We start from the raw sequence: 19,035 nt of genomic DNA, 5'->3' as shown, positions 1-19,035 counted from the left end.
TGTTTCTGTATATAATATTTCAATTCAAATTGAAAAAATTAGGGTGCTAACATAGAGTCTATGAAACTTGTCCTGTACAACTTACAACCATGTGACTGGTAGTATTGGTACTGTCTATTATTTTATTCCAAATTTAGAAGAATATACTGAAAATTTGATAGGTTGCTCCATTTTTTTTAATTTTTATTTTTTGCCTAAATCCTTCCTATACTCGGAATTTAGATGTCAAATTGCTAAGTATTTTACCAATTCAAGGGAAATATATGTAATCTATTGAATTTGTCATTAAGGTAAAAACAAAATAGGACTTTACCTTCTGAGTTTCAGAAAAGTGGCATCTTTTCTTCTTAAAGTACATTCTAAACATGGTTTTATTGACTCTTTTAATAACATATAAAGAACTTCTAAGGAAAGCATTCTTCATATTTATTTGTGTGGTTGATAATAGATGGTGCGTTATGTTTTCCTGTGACTTGGAAACAAGAAGGAATGTTTACCTTTCAAATCCTCCTTGACAGGTTGCCTCTGCCAGAACAGACATTCATGGGCTACTGGACCGTGGGCCAGTCAAGAGATGGAATGCAGAAACTGTTGTGTCCTGCAGAAACTGATCATATAGACATAAAGGTTGACATTATTTCTTCATTAAAATATTGAATATTACAGATTTTTATATATCTTCACTGGAGAAAATTCATATAAGCTCAGAAATGACTTGTTCTGATGTTATTTGAGAGTAGCTTGAGCTTCTGCTCCAACTGTCAAGTCAGTCTGGCTTCTGAGAGACTACATGTAGAGAATTGCTAATGGTCAGTAGAATTCCTAAGAGCTAACCTGTATTTTGGGAAATTTGGGTATCTTGTGTGTTATTCTAGGACAGTTACTCCAATATATTTGTCTTCATGTAAAAAGGCAAATCACTAGTTGCAATGGAAACCCCTCTATTGCAAAATCTAATTCCCTACAAAGTTCCTTGGTATTTCAAGCAATAAGAGATTTATTTTAGGGAATTAGGTGCTTATAAAATTTTTAGAAAGTACAGAAGGACTTAGTTCAAGATCAGTGTTTCTGCTTCTGCTACTACCCCGGTTGCTGAGAGCTACACAATAAAGCAGATCGGCAAACTTTTATCTAAAATATCAGGTAGTAAATACTTTAGGCTTTGTGGCTATAAAGATTCTGTCATAACTACTCAACTCTGCCATGGTAGTACAAAAGCAGCCTTAGACAGTACTTTAACAAATGAGTGTGTCTATGTTCCAGTAAAATTTTATTTGCAAAAGCAGGCCGTGGATCAGGGTTGACCAGTGGGCTGTCATTCATCAATGCTTGCAGGAGAACATAGAATCTGATGGCTCATTTTAGTCAGAGACTCCTTGTCAACTACAGCTGCAGGAAGACGGCCACTACCTCTTCTGACTTCCAAATCTCATGCAAGTGCATTTAATTGGTAGAACTAAATCTCATCCAGAACCCTTGCTGCAAGGGAATATGAGAAATCTAGTTTCTAGTCTTCCTGCTCCTGAGATACAGACTATTCTGAAAGGGTGAGGGAGCATACATGCCACAGTGGTCAATATCTAACCCAAACATTATTTTATTAGTTAAGGACTGACTGCATACAAATCATTGAAATTTTAGTTATATCTATATAATCTTTCTAGGATATCATATCTGAGTACCCAGTACTAATAGCAATAAAATTATTAAATTTGCTCCTCTGCTTATGTTACTATTGAATAATATTTTAGCATGTGTGAAATACTCTACCTTTTATAATTATCAGTAAGTTGTTTTTAATTTCAGTTGTTACTGTTTTTTATATTTTATTTCAAAGACCCATGGTTAGCCATTACATTCTATATGATGATGTAATAATCATTCTTTGCAGTGGAACTATATCAGGCCCTGATTCATTCATTTACTAATTTTCTCCTGGTTTGAACAGTTCTGAGTCCCAGTACTTGGCATTCAAAGTTGCTCTTGGCTTAGAAAGAAATGAAATAATGAGAAATACTATGGGATTTTACATCTGGTATATTTTATGAGTAAAAAGAAAATAAAGTGAGAAATTAAATAACAGCACATGTGGAAGCATTTATAAATGCATTTTTATGGTATTATTGTTGTAAATGCCATGCCAGTCAATAAAATAAGAAGAGAGATATCAAGATATTGATTATTTGAATTTAAAGTCTGTGTTTTGGAAGAATTACAGCTTTTCTACATTTCGGTAACTACCCAAATTTCTTAACTCAGATAAACTACTTTATTATAGGGCCCAGCACTTATAAACATACAGGAGTATCCAATAGAAAGACATGAAGGAAGATCTCAAACCTTCACTGAAGAATGTGCCTCCTGGAAGTTGCCATTGGATGAAATTAACATAATCTGTGACATCGCTACATCACGTGGTACGTCAGTTTGTTCTTTTGATTTTTCCTTCCTACCCTGATTTTTTTTTTTTAAAGGACATCAAGAAGTCCATAGACTCCATAACTGTCATTCATGGATTGGATAGCAATTATATATAATTTAGAACTAATTTCCTATACCAACCTAACAAAATACTATTGTGGAATCCCTAAGCACTGCTAAGTTTGTATGCATACGTCTGTTTCTCATTACAACTGTAGCACAAAGTTAAACACACCCAGGCGTGTGCTAAAAATAGAAGGGAAAATAAAAAGGAGAAACATTGGATTCTTTGGCTGGGATTCCAGTTTTGTGATTGCATGAACCATGAAAGCAGGGCTGGAATGATTTGCAGTCATTAAACTTCTCATTGTGAAGAATGACAAATAAAGGATGTGAACTTTTGGCATCTGCATTTCTGGACTGTTGCCAGTACCTACTGATTCATGCAGTGTGCCTTGTTACCTTTTGGCAGAAGTTTCTCAATTAATGGCAGTTACTAAAGTAATATAAACAAAAGAGAAGGCAGGGGGAAGGGAGAGATTCTCTAACTTGACTAAGATGGAGATTGTTTAGGCAAAAATTCAGAAGCAAGTTTTGTTCATACAAGTTCTATAGATATTGATTATTCCTAAAAGCAGTTATGTTGAATAAAAATGTGCTTTAAAAATGTACAGAGTTTTTTGGTAACAGATTGGTGCTCTTATTAAAATACTAGAGGCCTGGTGCACGAAAATTCATGCACGGGGGCGGGAGGGGTCCCTCAGCCCAGCCTGTACCCTCTCGCAGTCCAGGACTCCTCGAGGGATGTCCACCTGCCAGCTTAGGCCTGCTCCCCACAGGGAGCCATTAGTCGGACATCCGTAGAGCTTCTGTGGAGACGGGAGAGGCTCCTGCCACCACCGCTGCACTGGCCAGCCATGAGGCGGCTTCTGGCTGAGCAGCGCTCCCCCTGTGTAAGCACACTGACCACCAGGAGGCAATTCCTGCTTTGAGCATCTGCCCCCTGGTGGTCAGTGCGCATCATAGCAACCAATCATTCCCAGTCGTTCTGCCATTAGGATCAATTTGCATATTACCCTTTTATTATATAGAATTTTACACTCACTAGTAGAGATTAAATATAGATTTTGTGGATATAGTTTGAAATTTGGCCCTTGTCTCATATTTAGGACTTGTACATAAGTATGTTGTGATCATGTGCCCCATTGCCCATCACTAATCAGTGCAGCACTTTTCTCATTAACCCTTGTGATAATGTCACAGTTCTCCACCCAGCATTCCAGGCAGCTGCTGCCAGTTAGTCAGAATTGGCCCTTAAAAGATGAACTCTGCCCTAGCTGGTTTGGCTCAGTGGATAGAGTGTCCACCTGCGGACTGAGGGGTTCCAGGTTCGATTCCAGCCAGGGGCATGTGCCCGAGTTGTGGGCTCGATCCCCAGTGGGGGCATGCAGGAGGCAGCCAATCAATAATTATCTCTCATCATTGATATTTCTATCTGTCTCTCACTCTCCCTTCCTCTCTGAGATCAATAAAAATATATTTTTTAAAAAAGATGAACTCCTTTGCTATCCCTCTTATAATTTAACCCTTTATTTTAGTATTGTCTACATTTGCAAACTAGTTTTTTTTGTTATTTGTTTCTTTGTTTTTTTACCTATTCTGTATTTGTAAGAGAAAAGAGCATTTTATTGGGTTAGAAATACACACACACACACACACACACACACACACACACTGAGTGGCCAGATTATTATGATCTCTGAACGCATAATAATCTGGCCACTCAGTGTATATCCTATATAATAAAAGGCTAATATGCAAATTGTCCCCTCGACCAGGAGTTCAACCAGCAGGCAGGCCGGCCAATCGCCCATGTCCCCTCCCCCTGGCCTGGCTGGCCAGACCCCACCCATGCATAAATTCATGCACCGGGCCTCTAATATATATATATATATATATATATGTATACACACACACACACACACACACACACACACACTGAGTGGCCAGATTATTATGTGTTCAGAGATCAAATAGTTAGCTGTGGCCCCATCTACTTCCAGAGCAGGAACTAAATTGCTTCTCATGGTCTTTCCGCCTAATCAATCCATCTGTTGAGTTTCAACTGTGTTTAGTCTCATGACTCAGTTTTCACTGGATCTCTTGCTCAGTCAGAAAATTTGTTGCAGATTTAAAAATTAACTGTTTTTTGTCATTTCAGAAAATGAGGAATATACTCTCTATGTAGTGACATGCAATCCTGTTTCCTTATACTTCATGAGTATGGCTGGGAAAATTGGCTACTTTGTGGACTTTTATGACATCTTCCCAAGAACCGCCAGTGGAGTTTGGCACCCATTTGTGACAGTGGCACCCCTGGGAAGTCCCCTCAATGGTCAAGTGGTCCTCCATGAGCAGCAGGTAATGCATCCCAGGTTACTCACATGCCAAGGGGAACTTATGTGGAGTAAAAGGCAAGAATGATTTACAACCTATAACTGAAAATAAGTATTTTTATAAAGATTAAGAAAAGGGGCTGAACAAAGGCTCCAAAGTTATATTTTATCATTACCACAAAGAGAGGTTAATGTCTTCCTCTCTGCAGAGACTTCAGGATGACTTGTAAATCTGGAAACATGAAAGTCAGGGTTTCTCAACCCTTGACATTCAAGGCCAGATAATTCTTTGTTGTGAACCTTGCATTCTCTTCGGGTAGATAAACAACAAATAAATAAATAAATATGCCAATTTCAGATAGTGTGTTTCACAGGCAGTGTGTTTTAATTAGTGAGAATTCTAAAGGTCTAAGTTCATCTGTACTATATCAGTAGAATGGAGTGTAAAAGAAACTAGATAATAGTCTAAGGAATGATGGGGGTAAGAGGCATGGGAGGGTGACCAATATTAAGAGATGACATTTTCTCTGAAACCTGAATGAATCCTTTATGCAGAGGATGCCATGTAATTGCTTTAGTCCATTTGGGCTGCTATAACAGAGAAACCATAGAATAGAGAGCTTATAAAAAATAGAAATTTATTACCCACAGTCCTGGAAGCTAGGAAGTCTGAGATCAAACCATTGGCAAAGTCGATGTCTCATGAGGGACCACTTATTAGCCATCTTTTCATCATCACCTTGCATGAAGAAGGAGTGAGAAATCTCTTTGGTGTTTCATATTTACTTACTCATTGAATGTATTGGGGTGACATTTGTTAATAAAAACATGCAGATTTCAAGTGTACTACTCTATAACACATCATCTGCATACTGCATCTCATGCTCACCACTCACCCAAAGTTAAGTCTCTTTCTACTGTCATTTATCCGCCATTTGACCTCTTCCATCTCCCCCACCAGTCTTTCCCTTTAGCAATCACCATACTATTGTCTGTGTCTGGGTTTTTTTGTTTGTTTGTTTATTTGTTTTTTTTTTTGCTTAATCCCTTTACCTTTTCCACCGAGCCCCTCAACTCCCCATCCCTCTGACAGCTGTCAGTCTGTTTCTATTTTGTTTATTAGTTTATTTTGTTCATTAGATTCCACATACAAGTGAAATCATATAGTATTTGTCTTTCTCTGACTGGTTATTTCACTTATCATAATACTCTGCAGGTCCATTCATTGCTGTTGCAAAAGGTAAGATTTTCTTCTTTTTATATGACTAAGTATTTATTCCATTGTGTAAATGTATCACGGCTTTTTATCCACTCATCTACATATGGATACTTGGGCTGCTTCCAAATCTTGGCTATTGTAAATAACGCTTCAATGAACATGAGAGTGCATATATTGTTTCAAATTAGTGTTTCTTCTGATACATTCCCAGAAGTAGAATTACTGGGTTATAAGGCAGTTCCATTTTTAATGTTTTAAGGAAACTCCATACTGCTTCCCATAATGGCTGCACCAATCTGCATTCCCACCCACAGTGCACAAGGGTTCCCTTTTCCATATCCTCACCAACACGTGTTTGTTAATTTATTGATGATAGCCATTTTGACAGGTGTGAGGTGATATATCATTGTGGTTTTAATTTTTATTTCTCCGATGATTAGTGACATGGAGCAACTTTTCATATGTCTGTTGGCCATCTGTATGTCCTCTGTGGACAAATGTCTATTCAGGTTCTTTGCTCATATTTTAATTTGTTATTTTTCTTTGTGTTAACTTGTATAAGTTCTTTGTAAATTTTGGAAATTAACCCTTTATCAGATATATCATTCATAAATATGTTCTTCCATTCAGTGGCTTTTCTTTTAATTTTACTGATGATTTTCTTTGCTGTGAAAAAGCTTTTTAGTTTGATGTAGTGCCATTTGTTTATTAATTTTTGTTTCCCTTGTCTATGGAGATAGATCAGAAAAAATATTGCTATGAGAGATGTCTGAGATTTTAAAGCCTATGTTTTCATCTAGGATTTTTATGATTTCACAACTTAAATTTAAGTCTTTAATTCATTTTAGCTCCCTTGTAGGTAACTAACTATCTTTCTCTTGCTGTTATTAAGATTCTCTCTTTATTTTTAAACTTTGCTATTTTAATTAAGATGTTCCTTGGTGTGGGCCTCTTTTGGTGCATCTTGTTTGGTACTCTCTGTGCTTCCTGATTTGTCTTTTGTTTTCCTTCATCAGATTAAGGAAGTTTAGTTCCATTATTTCTCCAAATAGGTTCTCGATCCCTTGTACTCTCTCTTCTCCTTCTGGTACTTGTATGATGCAGATGTTGTTACAGTTGATAATGTTTCAGAGGTTCCTTAGACTTTCCTCATTTAAATTTTTATTGTTGTCGCTGCTGCTCTATTTTGATGTTTTCTGCTTTCTTGCCCTCTAAATCACTGATTCAATCTTCTGCTTCATCTACCTGCTGTCTATTCCTTCTAGTATAGTCTTCATTTCACATGTAGTATTCTTAATTTCTGACTGGTTCCTTTTTGTGACTTCTGTGTCCTTTTCAATGCTTATTTTCTCTTTGTTTAGGTTCTCACTGAGATCATCCTTTCTTCCTCAAAGTTCTTAAGCATCCTTATAACCATTGTTTTAAATTCTGCACCTAGTATCTTGATTGTTTCCATTTCATTTAATTATTTTTCTGGGGATTGCACTTGTTCTTTCATTTGGGGCATATTTCTTTGTCTCCCCATTTTTCTCTATTTATTAGGTAGATCTGCTATGACTCCCAAACTTGTTATGACAGCTTTATGGCGTAGGTGTCTTGTGGGACTCCGTGGCACAATCTTCCAGATCACCTGAGTTCAGTAATGTCTCCTTTGTGGGTTATGTCTGCTGTCCTGTTGTAGCTGAGTCTTGAATGCTGTTGGCCCATTTGTGGGTGGAGTTAACTCTCTGGCTGGCTGACTATAAGGATAGATATCAATCACTGTGTTTGAGTCACTGTGCAGGGGCCCCCTGAGGCAGAGTTATTCCCAGTAGGATCTGTTGCCTGTCAGAATCCCCCTTTTTGTGTGCCATTTGTGTGGTTAGTTGGGTAGAGCTCTGGTGTGTTCTGAAGCCCAGCACTGGTTGTGTTGGTTGAGTGTCCACTTGAGTGGGTTTTCAATGCATATTGATGTCAGATGTTATCTATAACTGGCTTTGGGCTACCTGTCTGGCGCTACCACTCTATTCACTGTTTGTGGCTGTGTCTGATGTGCTTGAGTGTGTGTGGGAAGGGTCAACTTCCTCCAGCTGTGAGCCGAGAAGATCAATAAAAGGTCCAAGGCACCCTGAAGTCCTGCTCACCTGTCAGTTGCTCCACTATGCCTGAGGTTGCCTGGTCTTCCTCCAGAGCTTTCCAAAGAGAGACTGTAGAGTGTTCCCAGGCTGGCCACAACCCACAAATCCTTCCACAAGGCACGAGCTTGGTAGGGTGGTGTGACCAGTGTTGGGAGGATGGGGCTAGAGGGGGCAAGCATGGTCAGGCATTTATTGGGGTGGGGGGGTTGTTCCCTACTCCAGAGCCATACCACCCAGTCTCTGCCAGAGTCTCCAACCCTAGCTCCTCCAGGGGGAGTATACTGCAGTTTAGGTTGGATGCAGCCTGCTGTCCCCTCTGCAGGAGCAGTCTCAGCAGGGCAGGGCCACCGGGAATTGGGAGGACAGATCAAGTCTCCCATTGGGGGTATTGCCTTCTGGCCATGCATGATGGGGGCAAGCACATCCCCCACACCATAGTGCCCATCCAAGTATCCGATAAGACTGGTCCCCATTTCAAAGCCACATAGTTCAATGACTGAGAGTCTTCCAAGAGCTTTTCTAGAAAAAGAGCACACCAAAGGTCCCTATTGGGTGCACCCTGCCAATATTTGTTAGTTTTGATTTGCAGGACTTGAGCTTGGCAGGGTGGTGTCACTAGTAGTTGGAGGTCTGGGCAGTGCACTGCCCAGGCTGGTGCAGTAAGTACAGGAGTACTCGATCCTGGGAAGATGGCTCCTAAGGATGGCGTGGGATAGGTACACAGCACAAGGACCTCAGTGGCTGATCCTCTAGATCTCTCCTTGGGGCCACACAACATAGACCTTTTCATTATGACTTCCATATGCCCTGAGTCAACTTCCCTCTACTGGAGTCCAAGTTAGTGTCCAAGAGCAAGATGCTGTGTGTTGGCCCTGGGTTTCTAGCAGACTTCCTCCTCTTCCAGGTGGACAGATTCCCCACCGATTTTCAATGCTAGATGCTATGCAGGCTCCTTTTCCAAGCTCTGATGCTCTGGGTTGGAGATTGCCAGCATGGGGTTGAGATCTGACACGCTTCAGGGAATACTTTTGCAGCCCAGATATCCCTTCGACTTCTCAGCCACCACATGCGGGTGCAGGGTCCAGCCTTCTCCATGTCTCTACCCTTCTTACCAGTCTCTCTTTGGCTTCTTCTCCAAATCCTTGGTGATAATATGCCTGTTCAGCTGTCCTTCAATTGGTTATTCAGGTTAATTGCTTTATAATTCAGCTGTAGATCTGGTTTGATGCTGGGAAGAGGTGAATGTAGCTTCCTCCTACTCCACAACCATCTTGGAATCCTGGTACCTCTTTTATAAGGGCACTAATCCCATTCATAAAGATTCCACCTTTATGACCTCTTAAAGGCTCCAGCTTCTAATATACTAGTATTGGGGCTTAGGATTTCAATACATTAATTGGGAGATACAAACATTTAGTCAGGAATACAGTGAGGTCCTTTAATATGTAATGATGATCAAGTTCATCACTACTGTTTGAAGATAGAACTATTGAAAAGTACAGATGCCCAGATTTGGGCTAAAAATAATTCCAAACAGAAGATAAAGATCAAAAGACAGGCTGTGTGTGTTTCAATTAATGAGAATTCTAAAGGTCTAAGTTAATTTGTTCTATACCAATAGAAAGGAGTGTAATGTTTCTGTATACCTATTACCCACCTAATATCTACCAAAGCATTTTATTTTTTCAATAATATACAACATTATTGTTGGGGATATCGCAGTGAACAAAACAACAAAAATCCTTGTCTTCAAAAGTTTATGTTCTGGTGGAGGAAGGTGGATAATAAGCAAAATAAATAATTAAATTGTATTTTAAGGCAGAAAGTAAAAAGCAAGAGAGTAAAACACGGCTGGGAGAAACACTGCCATTTACAATATCATGGTGGGTAGGGATTGCCTAACTGAAAAGGTTGTATTTAAGCAAAGACTTGATGGAGGTGAGAGGAGAACAAATATCTGGGAGAGACTTCCAGGTAAAGGGAATTATAACTTCAAAGGCCCAGAGGCTGGAACCTGCCTCTTCATCTTTAAAAAGTGTGGTAGGATGCTCTGGTTTCTCTTCAGACCGCATAAATCTTTCGCCTTTTACTAAAAAGTGTGGTAGGGCCTGGCCAGCATAATTCAGTGGGTGAGCATGGTTTGATTCCCTGTCAGAGCATATGCCAGGTTGCAGGCTCTATCCCCAGTAGAGAGCATGCAGGATGCAGCTGATCAATGATATTCTCTCACCATTGATGTTTCTATCTCTCCCTCTTCCTTCCTCTCTGAAATCAATAAGTATATATATAATTTTTAAAAAGTGCAGTAAGGATGATTGGATGAGGGAGGAAAGTATAAGGAGGCGAGGTCTAAGAGGTCACATAATAAGTTGGAGCAGGGGCGTGGTAGAGGGGGTTAGGAAGCAGATTACATAGAGCGTTGTAGGCCATTGTAATGTTCTGGGGCCTAACTTTGAGTGGAAGGGGAAGGTGTTAAGAGGGTTTCAAGCAGAGGAATGGCGTGCTCTGACATTTTTAGAGGATTTCTCTGACTCCTCTGTGGTGAATAGTCTATAGGTTCTATGGCAGAATGAAGGAGACTAGTTAAGAGATTTTTGCCATGATTCAGAAAGAGATAAGGGCTGTTTGGAGGAGTATGGAAGTTGTAAGTAATGATGGATTCTGGATATCTTTTGAAGGTAAGATCAACAGGATTTCCTAATAGATCAGATGTATTGGATGAGAAAGAGTATAATTAAGGACAACTTCAAGTTTTAGGGCCTGAGCAAATGAAAGGATAGAGTCGCCATCAACTGAGATGAAGAAGGGATCAATTTTGCAGGGAAAATTAAGTGTTTGATTACATTTTAGATGTCTATTAGGGATCCACTAGATGAATCTGGAGTTCAATGGAGAGGTCAAAACAGGAAATATAAGTTTGGTAGTCATTGGCATATAAGGCATTGGAATGAAAAGGTCATCAGGGGGTGAATGTGGGTAGAGAAAAGAAGTTTGAGCACTAAGCCCTACATCAATAAAACATTAAGAAATCAGGGATATGAGGAGAAATCCACCAACGGGATTGAAAATGAGTGGCCAGTGAAGTAGGTGAATAAACCAGGGAGTGTGGTACCCTGGATGGGAAGTGATGAGTGTCTCAAGGAAAGGGATCAATTGTTAAATGCCGACAATGTGTGAAATAAAGATTACATACACTATCCCATGTTATTCTTCCAGCTGCCTAGTGAGGTAGCAGTTAGCATTATATACATGGAAGGACACTAAGGCTTGGGGAATTTTAACATCTTGCTCAACTACATGGGACCTGAGATTCAAACCACATTGGATGGACCCCAGCAGAGTCAAACTTGACCTACTCTCTCACTTCAGATACTTAGAGAAAGAATAGTCTGAGAAATTTTAGAGTATTCATAATAGGAAAATAGTAAAGAAATGCAGTGCTGTTGCTTACGAGTATTTCAGGTCACTATGAAAGTGAAGTGTTACCAAGAAATAGTACTTTTGGATTGTGTCTAATCAAGAGGAAAATGTTGCATAAATAACATGTCAGTAGTTCACTAAATAAATAAGTAAACTTTAACTTTAGGCCTTGCCTTAATTTATAATTGTGCGTTAATTAATTTTTTTCTGGTTTTCAAATTTTTCTTTTCATTTTTTCCTAGAAGCGGAGTTATGAATATCCAGATATTGCTTATAAAATTATGTTTCTAGCATATTGGAATAAGGATGTTACTTTATAGATTTCCAACAAAATATCAATAACTAATGAATGAATTCTATAGCCAGAAAAATCTGTCCTTATGATGACTGATTGGTGATTTTTAATTCTGTAAGCCAATTAAATTTGGACAGGAATCTAACTATGGATTATTTATTCAAACAGTCCTGCCAAATTTTCAGCTGTCAAATTTACATATACCAATTCTTTAAAAGTTTTTTAACTTCTCACCAAGTATTTTATTTTCTCAAAAGATTCAATTATTTGGTAACATTGCTGGTTAATACTCTATTCACTTACAACAACTTTCATCAAGAAAAAATATGTTTTTTTCCCACTGAGTAAGAAAATATATTTGTCAATACATCTGATAAAGGCTCATATCCAAAATTTATAAGGAACTTACAAAACTCAGCACCAAAAAAACAACAAACAATCCAATTAAGAAATGGGCAAAAGCATCAGTAGATGAGTGGATTTAAAGAGTTGTGGTACATTTACACAATGGAATACTATGCAGCTGTAAAAAAGAAAGATCTCTTACCCTTTGAGACAACATGGAGGGACCTGGAGAATATTATGCTAATCAAAAGAAGTCAGTCCAAGAAAGACAACTATCACATGATTTCACTTATATGTGTAATCTAATGAACAAAATAAACTAATGAATGAAATAGATCCAGAGACATGGAAGCATGGAACAAACTGACAAATCTCAGAGGGAAGCAGGGAGGTGGGAGCAGGAAGAGATTAACCAAAGAACTTACATGTGTATATGTATAACCCATGGACACAGATAATAGTGTAGTGAGGGCCTGGGAGAAGGAGCCAGGTGGAGAGCATCGATGGGGGGGGGGGGGGAATAATTGTAATACTTTCAACAATAAAGACACATTTTTTAAAAAAGAAATGAGCAAAGGGCTCTTCTCCAAAGAGGACATACAGATGGCCAATAGATATATGAAAAATGCTAATCTTCAGAGAGATGCAAGTTGAAATCACAACAATAAAACATCACCTCACACCTGTCAGAGTGGCTATCATCAATAAATCAACAAATAAGTGTTGGAGTGAATGTGGAGAAAAAGGAACCCTTGTGCACTCTTGGTGGGAATGCAGATTGGTGTAACCACTGTGGAAAGCAGTATGGCGTTATCTCAAAAAATTGAAAATGGAATTGCCTTGTGACCCAGCAATTCCACTTCTGGGAATATATCTGAAGAAATCCAAAACACTAATTCTAAAGAATATATGCATTCCTATGTTCATTGCAGCATCATTTACAATAGCCCAGATTTGACAGTAGCCCAAGTGCCCATCAGTAGATGAGTGGATAAAACAGCTGTGGTACATTTACACAATGGAATGAATATTACCTGACCATATCTCTACAAAGTGGAAACAGACTCAAGGATACAGAGAACAGACTGACAGCTGTCATAGGAGAGAGAGTTGAGGCTGGGTGAGAAGGGTAAAGGGGTTAAGCAAAGAAAGGGGGGGAAAAAAGGTTCACGAACAAGGACAACAGTATGGTGATTGCCAGAAGGAAGGGGGTGGAGCTGAGGGAAAGTAGAAGAGCATAAGAGAGGGGTAAATGGTGATGGAAAACACACAATACAATATACAGATGACGTACTGTACAATTGTATACTTGACACCTGTATACTTTTATTAACCAATGTCACCCCAATAAAATTAATTTAAAAAGAAAAGAAAAAATATGCTTAACTTCCATAGCCAGGACGTGGCCTCCTGCCATTCTAGCATGTTATCTGACTTACCCTTTTGACTATGGTGTTAACAGTTGTCCAGAAAGCTACCACAGTACCCTGAGCAGGCATTGCTCAGCTTATCTGGAAACTTCCATTCCGCCTATCATCTGAACTGCCTCCTCTTTTTCCAGAGAGAATATCTTAGCTGTCTTTTTTATATTATGGCCCTGTTAGGATGTAAGACCTCTTTAATTCCAAATAAACAGCATGCAGCTGTAAAAGTTAACAAATGGTAAATAGTTCTAATGGAATAAAAAATGAGTGCACTGCCTTTAATTCCTTCTTCCCTGTCCTGCTATAAATGAAAACGGAGCTAAAATAGTGTAGAGAAGTGCTTCCATTAATTCATCTATTCTTTGTCTTTTAAAAATAAATCTTTGCTCTGGGTGCATTTCCCTGGTTAGCTTAAGAAGTTGTTCAAAAGCCCTTGCTAAAATAAAATCTTAAGTAAGGAAAGGGAAACTTCTCCATGCCTAAAAATAAAGTGCTCCACCCCCTCCCCATGAGATTATTTATTACATCTGTACAAAGTTTAGAATTTCAGACTTTGGGACATTGAGGTCATCCAGAGGTTACTTTTCTCCCAGTCAAATACAAACATAATAAAATTGCTCATTTGCCTCTCCTCCCTGCCCCCTTAAAGGAGCGCGAAAGCCACAGTTGCATGTGCTTGTGTGTGACGCAAAATTCTATTTTTAAACTCAGACAGAATATATCTTTAGTCATTTACAGAAGGAAACCATTAACTTCTAAGAGGATGGAACAACAGAACTTCTTCATGTTGCCAATTGCTTCTAAAAACTAATTCTAAATACAGCAGTGGCTGAAAATACATGTTTTCTGTCACTTAGAAAGATACAGTTTTTCAGTTCACTAAGTGGACCAGGTTATGAGTATATAAGTATTAGACCCTAAAAAGGAAGAAAAATGCAAAACTGTAGTAACTTATTTTTCTGCTTAATCATATCTGTTTAATCATCTGCTTAATCATATTTTGGAATCAGACATTAATTTTAGGACTTTTTTTTTTTTTTTTGCTTAGAAAAGTTAATGTTACCCCAGATTGCTTCAGTACTAAGAATTCATGTTAATGTTGTATATATTTTCATACACAAAAGTGTTTCTCCTTTATTTTTTTAAGAGTTTCTCCTTTAAAAAAACAGTTACTCAAAAAAGATTTAATCTAGAATAGAAACTGTAAATTTTTAACTTATTAACATGTTTTCTTAAGGAAAACTCAGGCATCACTATCATTTTCAAACTTTCAAATGCCAGAAATAATACTTCTTATATGAAATGTTATTTTTAAAAAGAATATTTTAATATACATTTTTAATGGAGAATTACATTTTATATAGAATAATGCATTCTGAGGGTGATGTTTGTGGAAAAACTTAAGCTTTGTCAAAATGCTTAGTCAAATTTCTACGACTGCCAAGATTGAGTATAGACAGAGAAGGAAACTATGTGATATGCATACTAATTTAATTCTTGGACACTTCAATAAAACTAGCTAGTAAAATAAATTTGAAATCACACTATGTGGTTCCAGATTTGCAGATGAGTCATTAATCCTTTTACATTTTAAAAATTTCTCTCTGAATGAATTATATAATAGATGACAAGAGCCATAGTTAATTCACCATTGTATTCTCCTTTGTGTTTTAAATATCAGTGGTTCAATAGATATTATGGGAGAAATAAACATTTCATATTCTGTTTTCTAACTTTGCAAAGTATATTAATTATTTGGGTGCTTTGTGATTTAATTTTCCCCAAAGGAACTTCTTAAAATGAAAATTCATAAGAATTAGGATAATAGAGGAGTCCCAACTTTAAAAAAAAAAAAGAAAGAAAGAAAGAAAGAAAGAAAGAAGAGATAATTGTATAACGTAACAACGAGGCCTGACAATTTGCTGATGCCTTTTTGCAAACCTGTTAAAGGTCTTCAAATTTTAACTTAAAAAAGCCAACTTTTCATCCCTTTAAAATATTTAATATTTCCTGGCTTTCTCAATTTTAAGTTCTTATTTCATGTGTATTTTTAAAAAATGCATTTTTTATTGATTTTTCAGAAAGAGGAAGGGCGATGGAGAGAGAGATGGAATCATTGATCAGCTGCCTCTTGCACACCCCCTACTGGGGATCGAGCCAGCAACCTAGGCATGTATCCTGACCAGGAATTGAACTGTGACCTCCTGGTTCATAGATCGATGCTCAACCACTGAGCCACACTGGCTGGACTCTGTTCATTTCTTTTCAATGCTTAAGGTTTAGTTAAAAATTTATTTTCTTGAAAAACCTCTTCTAAATACTAAGAGATTATTACTTCACTTGCATAACTGATTAATAATGCTGGAGTAATCTCTTGTTTGTACATTATTACAATATCAACTATGAAAGTTTTTTAACCTTAGTGAATTTCAAGATGAGGAAACACTCATTACTAGCTAGGTTCTTGTAGTCCTTGATATTTTCTTGCTAACCCATCTTTATATATCACGCACATATTTTCTGAATTGAACTAGATTTGTGAAAAGAATTATTATTTTTAATTATTTAATTTTAATATAATTGTGTACAGTGTAAAAGAGTTTCAACAGAACATTCTTTCAGTGTCATTTTGATAAAAGCACATGGACTTGCTTCTTCTTCCCCAAAGTGGCCAGAGGTGACCTCTGAAAATGGTTCGCTATTCACTAGACCCAGAAAACCCCACAAAATCAAGAGGCTCAAATCTTCTTGTTCACTTTATGAACATTCATGAAACTGCCCAGGCCACCAAGTTATGCATATTCAAAAAGCCACCAAGTATCTGAAGGCTGTCACTATATAGAAGCAATGTGTGCCATTCCATCGTTAGAATGGTGGAGTTGGTAAAGGTGCCCAGGCAAAACAGTGGGACTGGACACAGGGTCAGTGGCCCCAAAAGATTGCTGAATTATTGCTGCTTAAAAATGCAGAGAGCGTTCAGAGAAGAGTGTATAAAGTTGCTTCTACATGTGGTGAAGTCCCACAAGTAGAAAAGAAGGCCCATTAAAAAAAAAAAAAAAATGCAGAGAGCACTGCTGAACTTAAGCTTTAGCTGTAGGTTCTCTGGTCATTGAGCACATCCAGGTGAACAAAGCTCCCAAGATGCAGTGTAGAACTTACAGAGCCCAGGGGTGGATTAACCCATACATGAGTTCTCCCTGCCACAGCGAAAGAACTCTTACTGAAAAAGAGCAATTGTTTCTAAACCAGAAGAGGAGGTGGCACAGAAGAAAAGGATGTCCCAAAAGAAACTGAAGAAACAAAAACTTATGGCCCAGGAGTAAATTCAGCATAAACTACTATTATATCTAATAAAAGTTTTAAAAAAAAGTAAATGGACTTTTTAAAAGTATTAATTCTCTTAATTTTATCATTACTATGTAATAAAACTAGCCTATATTAAGAAGGGGGTGGTTTTTAAAATAAAATCTTCAAAAAGAATAGCTTCTACATCATATAATTAGAAACATCTTCATAAAACCATCTAATAGTTTAAATTCTATGTTAAGGAAATGACGGGGCATCTTCATCTTTAGTGTTTCAATATTTCCATCTCCCATTTGGATTATCATTATAACCTTTACTCCCAGGCTGCCAAGAACCTTCTGCTTCTGCAAAAAGGAACAAATCTTGAACTTTTCACGGTTCTCTTTACTTCCAGAGTAATGTCATCCTATTGTTGGATACCATTGGCCGAGCCGTTCGTCGTCTTATCCTCCCTTCAGAAGAAGTTACATCTAAGAAACCTTCCTGGTGGAACAAGGAAGAAGCTGTAAGGAATACCCAACGTGTCCAGCAAATTGTCAAGGATTTTCTGTAGCTTTTTAACCATAAACATGAATGCCTGCCCATCCATTTCATTCCTTTTGTTTATTATAATGCACACGAGAATTCTCTTACTCTGCACTTGTAGATTTTAACACAATACAAACAGATGTAGATACATATATCATTACATATCATTGGCTTCTTTTTGTATTCATTGTACGCACATGAAAGCTTGTCAGGACTGAATTAATAATAATAGAACATTATGAGCTACTTGAGTATGATATTTGTAACAAATTCCTAATCATGCACCATTTTAACTTGTTTTCCAGATATGCATTTATGTTTTGGATTTGTATGATAAACCCATGAGTACAATACCTAATTACACCTACTAGATAAATAAAATTAAACTAATAAATAAACATTTTAGGATAACCCAAAGAATTTATTCTGCCATTTAGAAAAATGTCATGGGTATGTAATAAGGCTTATCCTCTGCTCTGCAGGATAGCATACTTAGGTCTTAAAAGTCCATGAAAAGAAATTTTTTAAATGTCATGAAGGTCTCCAAATCTAAGAAGAAAAGCATTTTCTATTTATTTATGCTATGGCATAAATTCCACCGTTAATCATTGGGTAGCACGTTTATTTCTAACCAGTATTGGGTGTTATCTTTTAACAATTCTAAAGATGTTTTAGTGCATAGTTCCCAGTAAATTTTGACATATATTTAGTCCATGTTACCATAAGTCTTGGCCTAGATAAAGAGGTAGCTCTTCTAAAAATGACTTTTTACATGTTGAAAATTTTATTTAAAGCAAAACAGCTGAAGAAACATGACTGCATCTGACACATTTAATGTTGATATTTTGTTTTGTTTTGTCTTTAGGAAATGTATAAAATGTGTAAAGAATTTTCGCACAAAAACTGGCTAGTATTCTACAAAGAAAAAGGGTGAGCTCTTGGTTGTAGATTTAAACTGTGGTCCTTATTTTGCCCATTATACTTCCTCTTTTAAATATATTTGTTTATTATAAAACTAATGTATCCAAATTATAACTGCTTTATTATAAAAGAAACTCATCCCACATTGTAGAATATTGAACAATAGACATCAGAAGAGACAGTGCTCATAACTCCTTTATTCAACCACCACTAGCATGGCAGCTGGCACTTTCCATTATTTCTTCTGATGTATAGTTTATAATTTTGTATAACTGTTTGCTTAGTTAACATTTTTCTACGTTATTACTTAGTCTTAAAAATACTCTTTTTAAGGTTGAAAATGATTGTGCCATAATTACACAACCGTTACCCTGAGCATCTCCTTTCAGATACAGTTTTCTTCTCCTTTTTCAGGAGCTACTTGACTGTGCTGGATGTGCTAGAAGGGCGAACTCATACCATCTCACTTCCCATCGACCTCAAGACAGTTTTTCTTGTAGCAGAGGACAAGTGGCTTCTGGTGGAGAACAAAACCAATCAGTGGGTGGACCTACATAGTCTCTCATGCTATCGCTCCTCCTTACTTACCGATTATCCAACGTCCTTACTGTTCTATCTGTGTCTGTCTGTTAACCATTTCTGA

The 19,035-nt window shown here is 37.5% G+C and overlaps 1 protein-coding gene across 2 annotated transcripts in view; it reads left to right on the top strand.

The window, feature by feature from the left end:
• The window catches only part of VWA8 (von Willebrand factor A domain containing 8), a 400,056-nt gene that overhangs the window by 253,224 nt on the left and 127,797 nt on the right, over positions 1 to 19,035 (top strand). For both annotated transcript variants that reach the window (XM_079778511.1, XM_079778510.1), the window contains 6 exons: positions 519 to 627; positions 2,279 to 2,417; positions 4,643 to 4,842; positions 17,338 to 17,448; positions 18,337 to 18,401; positions 18,807 to 18,932. In XM_079778511.1, coding sequence (XP_079634637.1) covers positions 519 to 627; positions 2,279 to 2,417; positions 4,643 to 4,842; positions 17,338 to 17,448; positions 18,337 to 18,401; positions 18,807 to 18,932 — 750 coding nt within the window. The remainder of the gene's footprint in view (positions 1 to 518; positions 628 to 2,278; positions 2,418 to 4,642; positions 4,843 to 17,337; positions 17,449 to 18,336; positions 18,402 to 18,806; positions 18,933 to 19,035) is intronic.

Source organism: Cnephaeus nilssonii (assembly GCF_951640355.1).
Source record: "Cnephaeus nilssonii genome assembly, chromosome: 8".
In the NCBI taxonomy this organism is placed as follows: Eukaryota; Metazoa; Chordata; class Mammalia; order Chiroptera; family Vespertilionidae; genus Cnephaeus; species Cnephaeus nilssonii.
The sequence above is the reverse complement of the archived record's forward strand: the minus strand, read 5'-3'. Positions and strand labels throughout refer to the sequence as shown.